The sequence below is a fragment of the Anser brachyrhynchus genome, assembly GCF_964034855.1.
Source record: "Anser brachyrhynchus genome assembly, chromosome: 6".
Taxonomy (NCBI): Eukaryota; Metazoa; Chordata; class Aves; order Anseriformes; family Anatidae; genus Anser; species Anser brachyrhynchus.
The window spans coordinates 40,927,924-40,942,525 of NC_137700.1; the positions used below are offsets into that span (position 1 = coordinate 40,927,924).

Sequence of the window (14,602 nt, forward strand, 5' to 3'; positions counted from 1 at the left end):
TGTGTATTTGCCATAATCTTCACATTAAAATTATCTGCTTTGCATACACAGAGCTGTTCAAATTATTTGTTGTGAACAGCTGATTGAATTGAGTTCTGTTTGCTGTTTACAAATCATCCCCTGCTAGTTCTCAGTTTTATGGAGATGTTGAGTCACCAGAACTTAACATACTTCACGTATCTGTGGCTTGGGGGGCACAAGCACTGTTCCTCACAGTGAGTTGATCTTGGCACCCGGTTTCTGAAATGTGGTGGGGCACCTTCCACATTTCTTTGCATATATTTAGCATCTATCCTGGTGCCATTCCTGGGGTTCAGTAGGGTATCTGAGATTTCCTAATCCTGACTGCATGCTTGAGACAGGAAGAACTGAGTCTCCCTAAAGCAGCAACATAACAGAAGTAGCCTTGGTGACACCTTGGCAGCAGCAGCCTCCATGGATAGGGTTAAGCCATCAAAATAGATATATGTGCTGCCTTCTGCTTCTGTGGAACCTGCACATTTTTGTCTTTCCACACTGCTTTTCAGCCTTCTGTTCCAACCGGCTGATGTGCATAAAACAAGGGAGCTTCCAGGCAGCTGTTAATGTCAGTTGATGTAATTGCTAGCTTTAAATATCTTGCTTACCCAGACACAGTGGGTAGATGTGAAAGCGCAGCTCCTGCCTCAGAGCAAGAGGAAGAAGATGACAGCCTCAGATATCTTCTGGTACTTCTTCAGAATCCATGATTTAAAAAAAAAATAAAAATGCTAGCTACCACAGTGACCATGAAGACCTCTCCTGCTCTATTGTTTGTTTTTAAATTGTTTAACATGTTTTTATATTGAGGTTCAAGAACCCTGAGGTTTTTTTGCCTTGCAGAAAGAAATGTGCATGCATATGGGATATCTCAAGGGCTTTATAAAGTTTAGGAAGACTTCTCCTATTTAGGAATGGTGCAAGTGAACTTCTAATCAGGAAATACAATACTATTTTAGAGTTAGTTTCATAGCTTTTGCAAAATGCATTTGTTTATGACATGCAGATATGTGCTTTATTAAAGCAAATTTAGCTTTCATACATTTGAAGATTTTGATGTTGTTCCATAGACAAAGGCAGTGAGCAGAAAAACTACCAAACACTGCAGTGAATACTGCTGCAACCACCCCCTCCCCTTCCACTTTGTATTCACAAAAAAACACCTTGATAAAGACAAGCACTGGTGATGTTCCTTGGTTTGTTTGTACATGAAGTACTGTTTGCCTGAACACAGGAAGAATGAAAAAAACAAGGAAACATTCTCCTTGCTCCCAAATATCTTTTCTCTCACCTCCTCTCCCTTTGGGATGTTTTGCACAAGCATGCTGCCAGCGTGTTTCTTTCAGGCTTTTTCTTGGTTTATTTCTTGGCCCCTTACACTGTTTCTCTCCCAGTCATCCATACCACCCCAAATCAGTAACCAGATTTTGGGAGAGGGCTGGCTGATGGATGCAGGTACAGCTGAATTTTGAGGAGTTTCTGGAAAATCCATAATAAATGTACAGTGTTGGATGTGCCAGTTACCCACATCAGTCCCCACATTTCCTTACAGTGCCATCTACTTCTATTGGGACCCCATGGCTGGTCTCCATTTCTCCCTCTTGCAGCAGTACAGCATCACAAAACCTTCTTTCACCAAAACCTGGTGATTTTCAGCAGTGACTTGGACTATGGGTCTGTCTCTGGGAGGCTAATGCTTCTTGCTTAAAATATTGAGGTTACAGCTTAGAGAGGGCAGAAAAGAGAGACGGGGCAAAGGAGGAAAGGTACTGTCGGTTAATTAAAGAGATTATTAAAGTGATTTCCTGGGTCCAGAAAATGCACTTATAAGCTCAATGTTAATGGTGATCATAGAACTCCTATAAGAAAAGTAGTCTTAGGAAGCAGCAAGTGAAAAACAAAATATCTTCACAATAGTATCAAGTCACTGTCTTCAAATTTTTATTCTGGCTCGTGTGAAGTCATGAGTTTAGCTTAAAAATGATTAAATTAAGGAGAAAATATAACTGAGGACATTGCTATTTGGCTATGGCTTCTCCAGATGCTTGTAACCATCTGATATGGGGCTTTCCTTTACAACTCTGAAGGCTAGAAATTTCTTCTAACAAAAGAAAATCTGAGCTTCTTCATGGAGATCTCCAGCATAACTACAAGAGTTGGCAGCATTTTATCAGAACTCAAATTACAAGTTATTTTTTAGTAGTGTGTTTACAGCAGCACCCACGACGTGCTGGACCTTTTACAAACATTCAAGCAGCAATGGGTCACAAATTCTTGTGCAGAAAATCATCGTAGTTTCACAGCAGGAATCAGATAAAAAATAACTCTTGGTGAGCCATGACGCTGTTTTTAAATGATTGATAAGGAAGTCTACCAAATGCAGTGACAAAGTGTCTGGGCAATTTTATCCTGATGTCAGTAGATTTGGTTTGGCTTCAACAGCTAAGCATTTGTTCTTGTTACCTCCCTAAAACCTCTTTATAACCTGACTAAAATAAATATCTGGCAAAGATATTATATATTTCAAGATAGCATTTTCACGTGCAGAATTCACATGAGACATTGGGGTTTTCTTTAGCAGTTTTTTTTCCCTCACTTTTTTTGGAGGGTTGGAGGGATATTGAAACAGTTATATTCCTTTTCTAGTTCTTAGGCTACAGCTTGATCACTGAAACAAATTCAATGACATATAATCAGGAAAGCTGATAAATACTACAGACTCCTACACTCTGCTCTGATTGTTACTATAATAAGGCTACATCTGTACAGTTTGGTTTTCCTAACGTCAAACAATTGGCAGCTCCGTAGCACTGATGGCCCCTGAGGGCTGCCTGTTCTCGTAATTGCTTCTGTCTAGTAAGCATGGGAAGTGTACACTATATGCCCACACAGCAGCATATAAACACACACACACTTGTATTGTCATGGGTCATAACGACTCATTTCTACTCTATCGTCTTTAGCATCCTTATTTGCTCCTTCCTCCCCCTCCAGACTATATTTTATCCCTAATAATACACATTTATTTTATTTTAATTTGTGAATGGATCATTTCAGCATCATCAACAGTTCTATAACATCTTTCTAGAAACTCAGCACCTCTCCCCAGATTCTCTGATGTGGGACTGTGGTAATTCAGAGCTGTGCCTGTGCCTGGTATGGGCCAAAAACTCTGGAAAACAAGAGGTGAGTGGAGTCCCGGCTTGGCTTATTTCACATGTGCTCAACTGGCTGTCCATCTTCCCGCCATTATAAGAATATTACACCATTTTCTCTTTCACAACAAATAAGAATTTCATGTCAAATGATTAACTCATTGATAGAATGCTTCCTTGACCATCTGATTTTCTAGCCTGAGCTTTTACCAACTCTCTTCCAGTTCCCTTGGTGTGAAAAGCACCCCTACTTCCCCTCCTACCAGATCTGAAAATTCAGAGTCATTTTCTGTTATTTGAAAAATTGCAGTTATCAATGTTCAGGGAGAAATGATTTATGAACATCTGCTTCTGAACTCTCTGGTTTGGGCCAGAAATCTTGAAATGCCATCACTATGGCTGTTCTTTGTTGGACATCTCACTGAATGCTTCAAAAGAAAAAACTATTTGAAAAGTCAGGAAAAGGCAAGTTCAGGGAAGATTTTTTTCTGGACAAATAGGTGAAAAGAAGCTTTTGACTGTAATCTTCTTTCCCATGTTTTGGCTTTGCCCTGAAAATCTGTTCTCTCTCTCTCTCGTTTTTCTTTTTGCTGCTCTCATGCTTTTTCTGTTCTCATTACCCAAACATTAGACCTAAGAAGTTAACATGTTCCCTGCAGATTACAAAGATGAGAGTCTGTGAAGTTCTATTGATTTATACTTTGTGCAGATCTTGTCCACAGTATTTCTTTTCAACCAGTATTTTCAGAAGCGGGGAAAGGTTGCACTTCTTCATTGTCCCTGGAGTTTGTGCCAGTAAGCTACCAAACAAGTGGCCAGATGAAACTCCATTATTTTCAAGTGCTTATTACATTTGATTTTCAGTCCAACAGCAAATCATCCAGCAGTCAAAGAATTAATAATACATTTGAAGAGTGTGATAAGCTGAAAAGTACTCTCTGGAGACTCATACTGCTTTAAGAATAATAGATTTCTTCCGAAGCCAAGATGGAAATTCACTGATTAATTTTACAAACACTTTCATTAGTGAGAAACTGATTTTCTTATGTTGGATTTTCTCCAAATCATGTATGTTCTGCACATCACCTAATGCTGAAGGTGGCATAGCTATTGACAATACAGTGCCATCAGTATTTGAATTTAGAGTGGCTCAGACTCATTAAACTGGTCCCTGGTGACCTTTTTAGGGCAGGAGTGCTACAAACCATGCAATGAAACATAACTGCAAAAAGTCAATAAAACCATGTGCCAAATATCTCTCAAGAATACCTCAAGTTATAACATTTAAGCAACATAGTTTAGGATTTTAAAGTGGCATAGAAATAGAGGCAACAAATGATAGCAGAATATTTAGAATTAAACTAAATAAGTAGATTTAACAGTTTACACATAGTTTCTGGTGCAGCTGTTGACTTGATTGTCTTGGTCCTTCAACGCAACCAGAGGGGGGCTGAAATGTTGCTGGAAAGCATTATGTTATTAGAGCAACTCTAGATGTGATTCATTACCAAAAGTAGAAGAATAAACTTTTGCATTTGTGAAGATACAGGGTAGATTATAGACACAGAGCCTGTTTTCCCATTCACTTCCCCCTCCTTTCCACATTATACTATAAATCTCTCAGTTTTGTTTCTGAAGATCTGATCCAACCCTGAAGCCACCAGGTGCTGATCAGTGAGCTGGCTTAGAGCTATAGCATGCTTCTGGAAGACAACCAAAGTAATAACTAATGACTCAATTTGCCTTCAAATTAGAAGTCTCAGAAAACAGTAATAAGTAGGAATGTAGGAATGTGATTTTAAAGCCCTTACATTAAAAAAAATAAAAAAAAAATATCACAACAAACCACAAACAAAACACCTGAAGCCATGTAATCAGATTCAGGTCCTTGTGGTAAGAAATAGATCTCAAATTTAAATCCCTCTGGCCTATTCAAGTGAGATTATGCTGTCATTGATCCTTATTAACCTAGGTATTGAATTTCTGTCACATCTAAAACATGAAAAGTAATTCCATTTTTCATACCTTACTTGCTGACAATAAGGCTGGCTGAATTTTGTTAGATCTTTAAATGATGGTTTACCCTGAATGCTCTTTTCTGTTGCTCTTGGGAGAGTACTGAGTTAATAAGAATGACTGTGGTGTTGACATAAGTGGTGTATTGAATTCTAGACAGCAGCTGCTGCAAATTAAGTGAGAGTTAATGATTAGAATAATTAAAATATCAGGTGGTTGATGTAACTAAATATGATAATAGGTGGGAATTGTTGTTAACATTTTTCTCTAAACAACACCAGTATTTCAGAATACACCAAAGAGATTTGGAATGTAAATTAATTCGTTTTGGTATTAATATTGATAAATATTATTCAAAAATGCAGAGAAAAAATTTTGCTTGTTTATTTTGCTTGCAGAAAATAGTTTTTTTTTTCTTTTTTTTTTTTCTCATTCTCATGGAACAGCCCATTCTTTGTATATATTTTTAAATTGATGTTATCACAAGCCTAGCTGGGATCCTACTGTCTGGGCATTTAGCAAGCTGCCATGCTTGAAACTACATGCTGGCTCACTCCATTTATGTATTTCTTTAGATCTGGATATGTTCTCTTCCATATACCTTTTTCTGGCCTTGAAATTCACTCTGTGAACATTGAAGCTTTATCCTATGAGACACCATCTTTCAGATGCTATCAGCCTCAGTCTACATGGAACGTCACAGTTCCTCAGTGCAGAGCAAAGGGCAGGATGATTTGTTATTTAACCCACTGGAGACAAGTGATCATTTTGGTACAGAACTCAACTTTAAATACATCTATATTTTTTTCATAAAGTCTTACAGAAGTTATAAAACTCTGAATGAGCCTGGCTCATGAGGAGAGGTAAGTGCTTGAAAGGTCTCTGCAGACGAGTTTAGTAGGGAGAGTCAAGCCAAGAGGCCTGAGCAGAAAACTGCAGGGGATATTATTTAATCCAGCCTGTACAAACCACCAGACACAAAGGAGGTGAAGGTGGCTGTATAACCTCTTAGAGCCTGGCTCTCTGTATCTGATTATTAAAGGTGTTAGTATGAATGAAAAGGCAGATAGCATGGAAAAACACAGATATAAAGCACCTTTATATTCATTACCTGAGTTTTTGTTTTTTTTTCCCCCCACAGGCTTTCCAAAATCTTGTTCTTGGCATTTATTTTATTTTTTTTATTGATGTGTTATTTTCAGCTAGTAATGAGTTAAAATGGTGTACCAAAAATTATCCAATAAACACAGTCCCTCTGAAATTTATTAAAGGCATAAACCCATCCTTTTGCTGCCTAATGAGCAAGGAGCATATAATGAATGGAAGAACACTGTTTAAAATATTCAATATAGAGAAATAATCCAAATCTCCATTTAAAAAAAATAAAATAAAAAGGTAACTTGCCAGGGTAAGAAGACAGAGGAGCTACCTGTCTTGTAAATTGTCCTGCAAACCTGAATGTGGAGTTGGTGGATTTTTAAATCTTACCTAGACTTAATCTGGCAATATACACTGCACAATGATGACTACATCAGTGGAAGCTGGCAGACAATAGTTATTTACTGACTTACTGTTCCAGGCACAAGATTGCATTCACCATGATGGCTTCATTGACCATAAATTTTGCTGCTCAAAAATCTTATTAAAGTGTCACAGTGAAATACAAAAATGTCATCTCAAGCTAAATGACCTTTAAAAAGAAATTAAAGATTAGTAAGCACATCAGACTATGTATAAATGTGATTTAAGCTGGGAAAAATGAGGAAATACTAGAATAAAGATCTTAAACATCTACAAGTTAATCACCTGAAGCTTAAATACATTCATAGCCTTTTATTAAAGACTGGTTCGCCTATTATACCTATTTATGGAGAGGACTGAAAAAAGTGCTTGCCACTGTGATAGCACAGATAAGCACAGGCAAAATCGGTACTAAAATTACCCATGAAATCAACTGTAAAAAAGCACTGCCCCTCTCTCCATGTGTGCAACTACAGTAAGAAAGAGTAGTTGCTTATCCTGTGGTGTTCCCATGCCAGCCTAGCAGCATACCACAGCAGAAAGTGACATTGCCCCAATCTATACCATTGGCATAGGCTTGTACACTTCCTCATGCCAGGCTGGTGGCTGCAACCTGGCTGAACTCACATGGGTACACTACAAAGTTAAATGGTGAAGAGGGACTTCTGCCTCCAAACTTGGATATTTTACATACCAATGTTAAAGGTTAACTAATTAAAGGTGTTGGTGTGACACCACTTGTACCTCATTTCAAGTTAACCCATCTTTCTTCAGGTGTTTCTCAAAAAAGTCCAGCACCCACTATAGAATGATGAGAGGCAAGTAAATCTGGTTGTGTAACTGTCACTGATAGTTAAATCCACGCTTTGGGAAGATATCTTAAATTCGTTGAAAATAATGAGCTGAATTTGTAGGGAAAAAAACTCCACAACTATACATGGGTAAAGGAAGGGAAAGTATTTGGTAAGAGAAGTTGAAAATACACAACAGACTTAAAACATCCAATGAAACACTGTATTTCTTCATCAGCGTAGTCAATAACTTCATCTGCATTCAGTTTTATCAGTGTGTGTTACCCACACTGAGTTCAATGTCACAATACTCAGATAATCCTACCAGACTTCTGGTGCCAGCAGATTAAATTTGAGTTAGAGATTACCAAGATCCAGTACACTCATACTAACATGTGTAAGTAAATATTGTTTTAGTAGATACAGAAGTATTGGCTTCAGCATTCCCAAGCCGATTTGCAGATAATAAGATATGTCTTCTAGAGATTAGCATACTTGCAGTAACTAAAATTGATGAGAAAAACTGAGAGGTGGTTATAGAAATTATGGTAATTAAACAGATAAAAAGATGAATAACTAGATGGCATCACATGAGGACTCAAGGAGAAGCCAGCTCACTCTATATTTTGTGACTGTCAGCGCTCTGCATAGGAGCAGAAGACTGATGGCTGGTATTATCAAAGAGAGTGGAATACGTTCTGTTACAACCTTTTATTTGTTCAACCTTTACTGTGCGGGTGAGATTGTGGAGCTGAATTTCTTATTACTTGAAATAATTACATTTTTTTCCCTTTATATCAGGAATGATCAAAGCTCAGCAAAATCCTCATATATGTAACTGTTAAAATGAAACTGTAATTATAAAAGGAGCGTATGTATCCTTAAGATTTATTTCCTTTCTTTTCTTTAGGGTTGCAAATTTTTCTACAACAATAAAATGGAAGGAGATAAAAAGCACAGAATTTAGAATAAAATACTATTTTAAAGACGGGGAAAAAGTAAATAACCAGAAAATACTGGCATCTGAATTTATTGGTTTGTGGCATGGATATACATGGAGATTAAATAGCAGTACCATGTATTTAAAAAGAAAGAAAGAACATTTTAACTCCCAAGTGCATTACTATAGTAGCAAATAGGGCACACTTCATCTTGGTATTATTGCATTCAGGGCAGGCATAAGCATCTTATCTCAGCATGAGATATTCACATATCTGAAGTTACTAGTAAAATTCCTTTGAACTTGCGCGTTCAGTTTAAAGGTGCTGAACAATCACAAAATAATTGCAGTGATGACTATACTTGATGTCTATGAGGCCATTTATTTAGTAATGCCTGCACCAAAACAGAGTAAGGTCACCTGCATTAGTCATAGTTCTGCTACACTCAAGTACATGCAAGCACTAGTCACTGCCAGCAGTGAACACCAGGGCCACTGTCTTCAGCTTTTACGTTAGTGACATCTGCAGCTATCAGAATCCATTTAATTTTAGCTAACAGACATCAAATGCCTTCCCATGAAATCCACTTCTCACTACTGAATAAAAAATGTCTTGTTTGTTGAGATAACCTCATACCTGGGAACAGAGCATAGGGACGGTTAGGTTTGTAAAGCAAATCTCAGAACAGCCTGAAAAGTTATTACAAGGTAGAAAGAACTGACCTGCCAGGACTGACCGTCCAGCTAGTGGTTTCCACCTTCAATCTGAATATCAGTGAATTACATTTGCCTCCTCTTTTCCCTGTTTGTGTCTTTGTGCAAGCAACCCCCCAGCAAAATGATTGGGACTTCACAGGATTCAAGAAAGAAGCTACCTAAGGAACTTCATCAGTTCATAACAAAAAAATCAGGCATGCTGGCAAATTAGCAGGAAAATTTTTATGCTGTCACTACTCAAAAAAAAAAAACAAAAAAAAAAACCTGTTTCTCATCATTACCTGAAAATAGAATGATATCATTTGTCCTTTCTCAGATGCTAAAAAAAAAACTTCTTGACAACTTCGCTGTTAAGTTTGTAGCTCAAAATAAAAATATGGAACACAGAATGTTGTAAAGGTGGTAAATAGAGTGAAAAAAGTAAAATACAATTCAAAATGCTAATGTGATGATTGGATTATTTGTTTACCTCTATTATTTAATTTAAATGATGCTGACTGGGAGCTAGAGTTCGATAATTTCAATTATAGAAAATTGTGTGCACCCTGTTATTTTCTTTGTGCCTTTGCTGTCAAATACATTGCTGTAATTTAATGGAATTTGCAGAACAAACATAGGCTGGAATTGTCTATGAAATGTAATAATAGGACTATTTATTATGCAAGGGTTCATGATTATATTATTCATTCTGAAATCTTTTGCCTTTTGTGTTTACAAGATTCTTTGCTGACAAGAAAAAAGATTTAGTACAGATGGCAAGTAATATTTTTATAGTAAGTTTTCTATTTAGTTTATTTTTCCTGTTTTGAATGATAGCTGGGTGAATGTCTTTTCCAAGAATCATATCAAGATAGGCAAGAACTGTAATAGCAATTAAAAAGTTTTAAACAAACTCTATTTGGAAGTGTACATTGCAGCCTCACTACCATGCATATTAAAAATGTTTGTTTATCCACAGATTTTTGACTGGCTAAAAAGGTACAGCTGGCCCTTCTTTTGGGATAACTAAGGTCATGACATTGAAGCTAACAGAACAAAGTTGATTTTCACCAGCTGATGGTTTGATGAGTGTTTATTTAGTTCATTCTTTCCTAGATCTGATCTGCATCTTCACCAAACCTCGATCCTATCCTGCTGTACAACTTTGTTACTTAAAAGACAATAAAAAAGCACAAATCCAACTCTAAGAGTAGTGAGGCCAGAAAAGCAGCAGCTGTAATGGTAAGATGAGGAGACCATGTAGAGGAACATGAAATCTCTTGCCTGTTATGGAAGACAGGGACACAAGGCGTGCATGAGCACAAAAGGCACTTATAGGCAGGCCAGAATCAAGAAAAAAGATGCTGCCAGTGGATTTGTGAACTATATACATGCCCATGACCAAGCCTGCATCCATGACGAAAGCTTCATTTTGAGTCCTTCTCCTGGGTCAGAGGGGAGGTGCTATAGCACAGCGCTGCAGTGATCTTTATCAAGCAACCTTTTTGTTAGGTTTAGAAAACACACCCTTCTAAAGCAGAAGAGAAAACACTCTGGGCATTAAGTTCTGGAATCAGATTATGATGCTTGTCCAAAAGTCTCTTTCAGGGTAAGAGACTGAAATTTTAATGATGTTCAGCAGAAGCTGTGCCCTCTCAGCTTTCCTCCCATATGTGAATAAAATGTAAAGAGTGTCATAACTTTTTTTGAATTGCAAAAATATATCAATTTTATACTTTAGAAACACCATTTTTCATTTTTTTCATTCAAAACAACATTTCTCATTTACAAGTATCTCTCTTTTTTTTTTCCCTTTTCTATATTTAAAGAAAACAGATTTACAAGGGATTAAATAATCCACAGGCAAAAAAAAAAATCACTTCAGTTTAACTCAAAACATCTTTTTACATTCTTCCCGCCTCTCCCCCACACACTGGGGCTTATTTCTCTTCAACTCAAACTGAATTTTGTTTCCAATTTTTCTCCAAAACGACAAACCCACATCCAGCTCCCCTAACAGAAAGGCCTCGCGCAGGAAAATGCGTATGAAGAGATGGGCTACATAACTCTCACTACTGCTACAGCTGGGCTGATGGAGGCAGAGCCGAGGCCTATCTCCGCTGCCGCCACTGCCGAGCCCGCTGCCGGAGCCGCCGCAGGGACAGGCTGACCGGCTGCTTCCCAAACTTCCTCATAATTTCCTTGATCCTCGCCAGGTTGGTTTTGGAGATGGTGAAGTCGCACTGGGTGGCTCCCATGTCGTAGCCCACCTCGCAGGTCTTGGTGGCGCCGGTGTAGCCCTCCGCTTTCACGCTGACCACGTATTCCCCTGGGTTGAGAAGCCGCCAGTAATCCCCATCAGCTCCTGTTTGGTAAAGGGAAGGTTTTAGGACAAGGCTCCTTTCTTAAGCAGGGACCTACTTGCACCACACATGAGGTCCCGGCCAGACCACCTGTACACACATCGGTTAGTGCTGGGGCTATGTGAGAGTGTGTACCATATCGACTCTGAGATCTAAGCATCCCCTTCCATAAAATCTTACATTGAGCTTTATTATGCTAATTTTCCTACAAACTATAATTCATCAGGGTACTTCACCACTTGCTTACCTGTAAATGCATGAACAGAGTCACTGTAATCAACTAAATCACTTGTGCATAAAACATTGTATTTTAACACCTCATTGAATCAGGGCTTTCCTTTCAGTTCATCTTGGTTTACCCATATATACACTAGGATGGTTTTAGACTTTTTTTTAAATATTATTTTAACCAGAAAGTATACATCGCTGAGGACCAAAAACAATGAAACATCAATATCTGAAATTAATTTTTCAGCCAATCCTGGGAAAACCCACTGTGGACTGAAAGTGCATATTCAAATATGCAATTATATATATCTAAATAGAAATGCAACATCTTACATACAAAGAGTTTTTGTTTGTTTTTAGTACTAACATTTACTGACAGCCCTACTATCACTAGCCTTGGGTTGCTTGCAATGTAGTGTTGCAAAAACTAAAGACAATTTGTATGAAAATATTATATTTGGGAAAAAATCAGACTAGCTGGCTTCTGTTTGAAGAAAAATGATTTTAATTTAGGCCTTTGTAAAATAGAAAGTGTTTACAAGCAGCAAGCATTAGCAAAACAGCCATACCTACTATACCCTGATATTGCAGCCTTTGACTGCAAGCATGAAATTGTGTGCAAGCACACCTGATACTGTTAGTTCTTGCACACCACCTTGCTCAGGTGTTTCTTTCAGCCACTTCAGCCCTACTTGGTGATGGCCAAGGTCTAGATTTGCTCTTTCTCAAGACCTTAGGAATGGCACTCTTAGAAAGGATCCTTTGAGGAACACTTTATTTAGTTCTTCTCCTTTATTGTTGGGTCCGTTGACACCCTAACCAAAAGACAAAACTGAAAATTGCCCAATTTGTTCCTAGGGGCTCATTTTTAGCTGTAAATGCCCTTCAGCATGTGCCCTGGGTGTGCCTGGCCAGTGCTCACTGCCATGCTGCATTGGACCTTGCTGCAGCCCAGTAAAAGGAAGCACAATTTGGTTCCCACTGACGTTTGTTTCCATGGCCATGTCTCTATGGATGTTGCTACATGGCTAGTGAATGCTGCATGCCCCCAACTCGTGGCTGTGAATTCTTCCCTGCTCAGATGTTGGCTTTAGCCCCTGGGATTCAAAGCTGACCCATAATTTTTTGACACATTTAGCAGGCAGTTCATCACAACCCCGCACAAGGCCAAGAAAAAATCTGCAAGTTCACACGCCACAAGGAAACCATTACACATTCGGATATTAAGCTGTTAAGCACGATGTGTTTTACCTCCTTTTCATTCACAAGTAACTAGCCATTAGTGCCTCTGTCAGCTGTCATCACCCAGAATTTAATACCAGACTAAAAGGGTAGGGTTGTTTTTGTTTCATTTTTTTGAAAATTAGGTTAAATGATGCAGAAGGTAAAAAATAAATAAATACAAATCAGAGCAGATGGCAAGAGAAACAATTAAAAATACAGATACTTTTATCAAATACTAAGACTACTAAAATAACAGTCTCCAATGGGAGAAGGCTGAAGAAAGGCTATGTCCATATCCAATAGCTGGGTCTGGAATGAAATTTTCATGTCCATTCAGGTAAAATAAAAATGCAGCAAAAATATATATATATTAGAAATTAAATGTGTCAGACAACTCCAGAAACACTCTAGTTAAGAGGGGTACTCTTTGAGCCTGATAGGATCGATCAACCTTTTACAACTAAATGACTTTAACTAAATGTTATGAATTTAAATACATTATTAAAATTATCCTAATACTCTGTTATCTACAGAGGTCCCCAGGAAAACTAGTCATGGTGATGCATGCCCAATGCATACAATAACTAAAACTTAACTTTTCTCTACTGAACAGGCAGTCAGCAAGAAGAAAAAAAAATGGAGAATTATAACATTAGAAATATGCTTAGCTGAGACTAATGCTATTAAATATTAACTAAATGTTACTTCAAAATCTTTCAGTTTGGTTACATAATGTATGCTGAAAGCATATCAAGTTTACCAAAATATTCATAAATCTTTCTCTGAACACTGTGAAATTAAATTAATTATGCTTAATTGCAAAAATCATACAGAAATGTGCATCTGTCTTTGAATTCTGGTAAAGGCTCCAGTACAGAAATGCTTCACTAGAAGGGAACTGTACATTTCTTGATCAAGACATTAAATACTCCAGGTTTAGCATTGTCTTAATTGTTTGCTGCAAGCAGTCAGAGGCTGCCACAGGTTGGGTCGCTTCTCTTTCTGTGGGTGCATGCATGCGTACACACAGGCAGTGATGGGAGGTGTCACAAGAGAGACCCCCAGGCAATGGTGCTTTTGGAAGGTGGTCTTTTCTGTAATGACATTTGACTTGCTTGTTTCTCTCCTGGTAGTATATACAAACATTTAAAACACTAGAAACTCCACCTTCCAGTTACTTTTCATTGCAGCAATTATTGGAGCTGCCCAGTGGGTGCGGGAGGAGAGGCTCTGTACTATCATGAAAAGGTGCCACTGAGTTAATTTCTGTATCGAGAGGCTCTTTCCCTATCCTTGTACTTCCACCTGAGTGATCCAAACCTGAAATGCTGGCACAATTTTGAAAATGACAGAATATGCTCAAGTCTGCTTCCTACTCTGGTAACAGGGCACATTTGATCTACCCATCCAAAAAATGAATAAATTAAAAATGAGCTAAAGCACTGCAAAAACAAGCAGGTGATAGAAAACAAAATATAACCCTTTGCCAGGTACTTGGAAAAATACCACTGGAGTATGATCTGATACACCCAGAGGCCATAGTAAATCAGAAGCATTTTACAAATTCCTTTCCCTTTGTAATGGAAAGTCCACTGACCTCTGCTAGTGGGATCAAGAAGGCATCCCAAATAATTGCCTGCACTTGCAATG

General features: G+C 38.0%; 1 protein-coding gene across 1 annotated transcript in view; it reads right to left on the minus strand.

Annotated features, from left to right (window-relative positions):
- Window positions 1-7,712: 7,712 nt before the first annotated feature.
- CPXM2 (carboxypeptidase X, M14 family member 2) overlaps window positions 7,713-14,602 on the minus strand; it is a 75,184-nt gene continuing 68,294 nt past the window's right edge. The window contains exon 13 of the mRNA XM_080598681.1: window positions 7,713-11,502. Coding sequence (XP_080454807.1) covers window positions 11,249-11,502 — 254 coding nt within the window. The 3' untranslated portion in view covers window positions 7,713-11,248. The remainder of the gene's footprint in view (window positions 11,503-14,602) is intronic.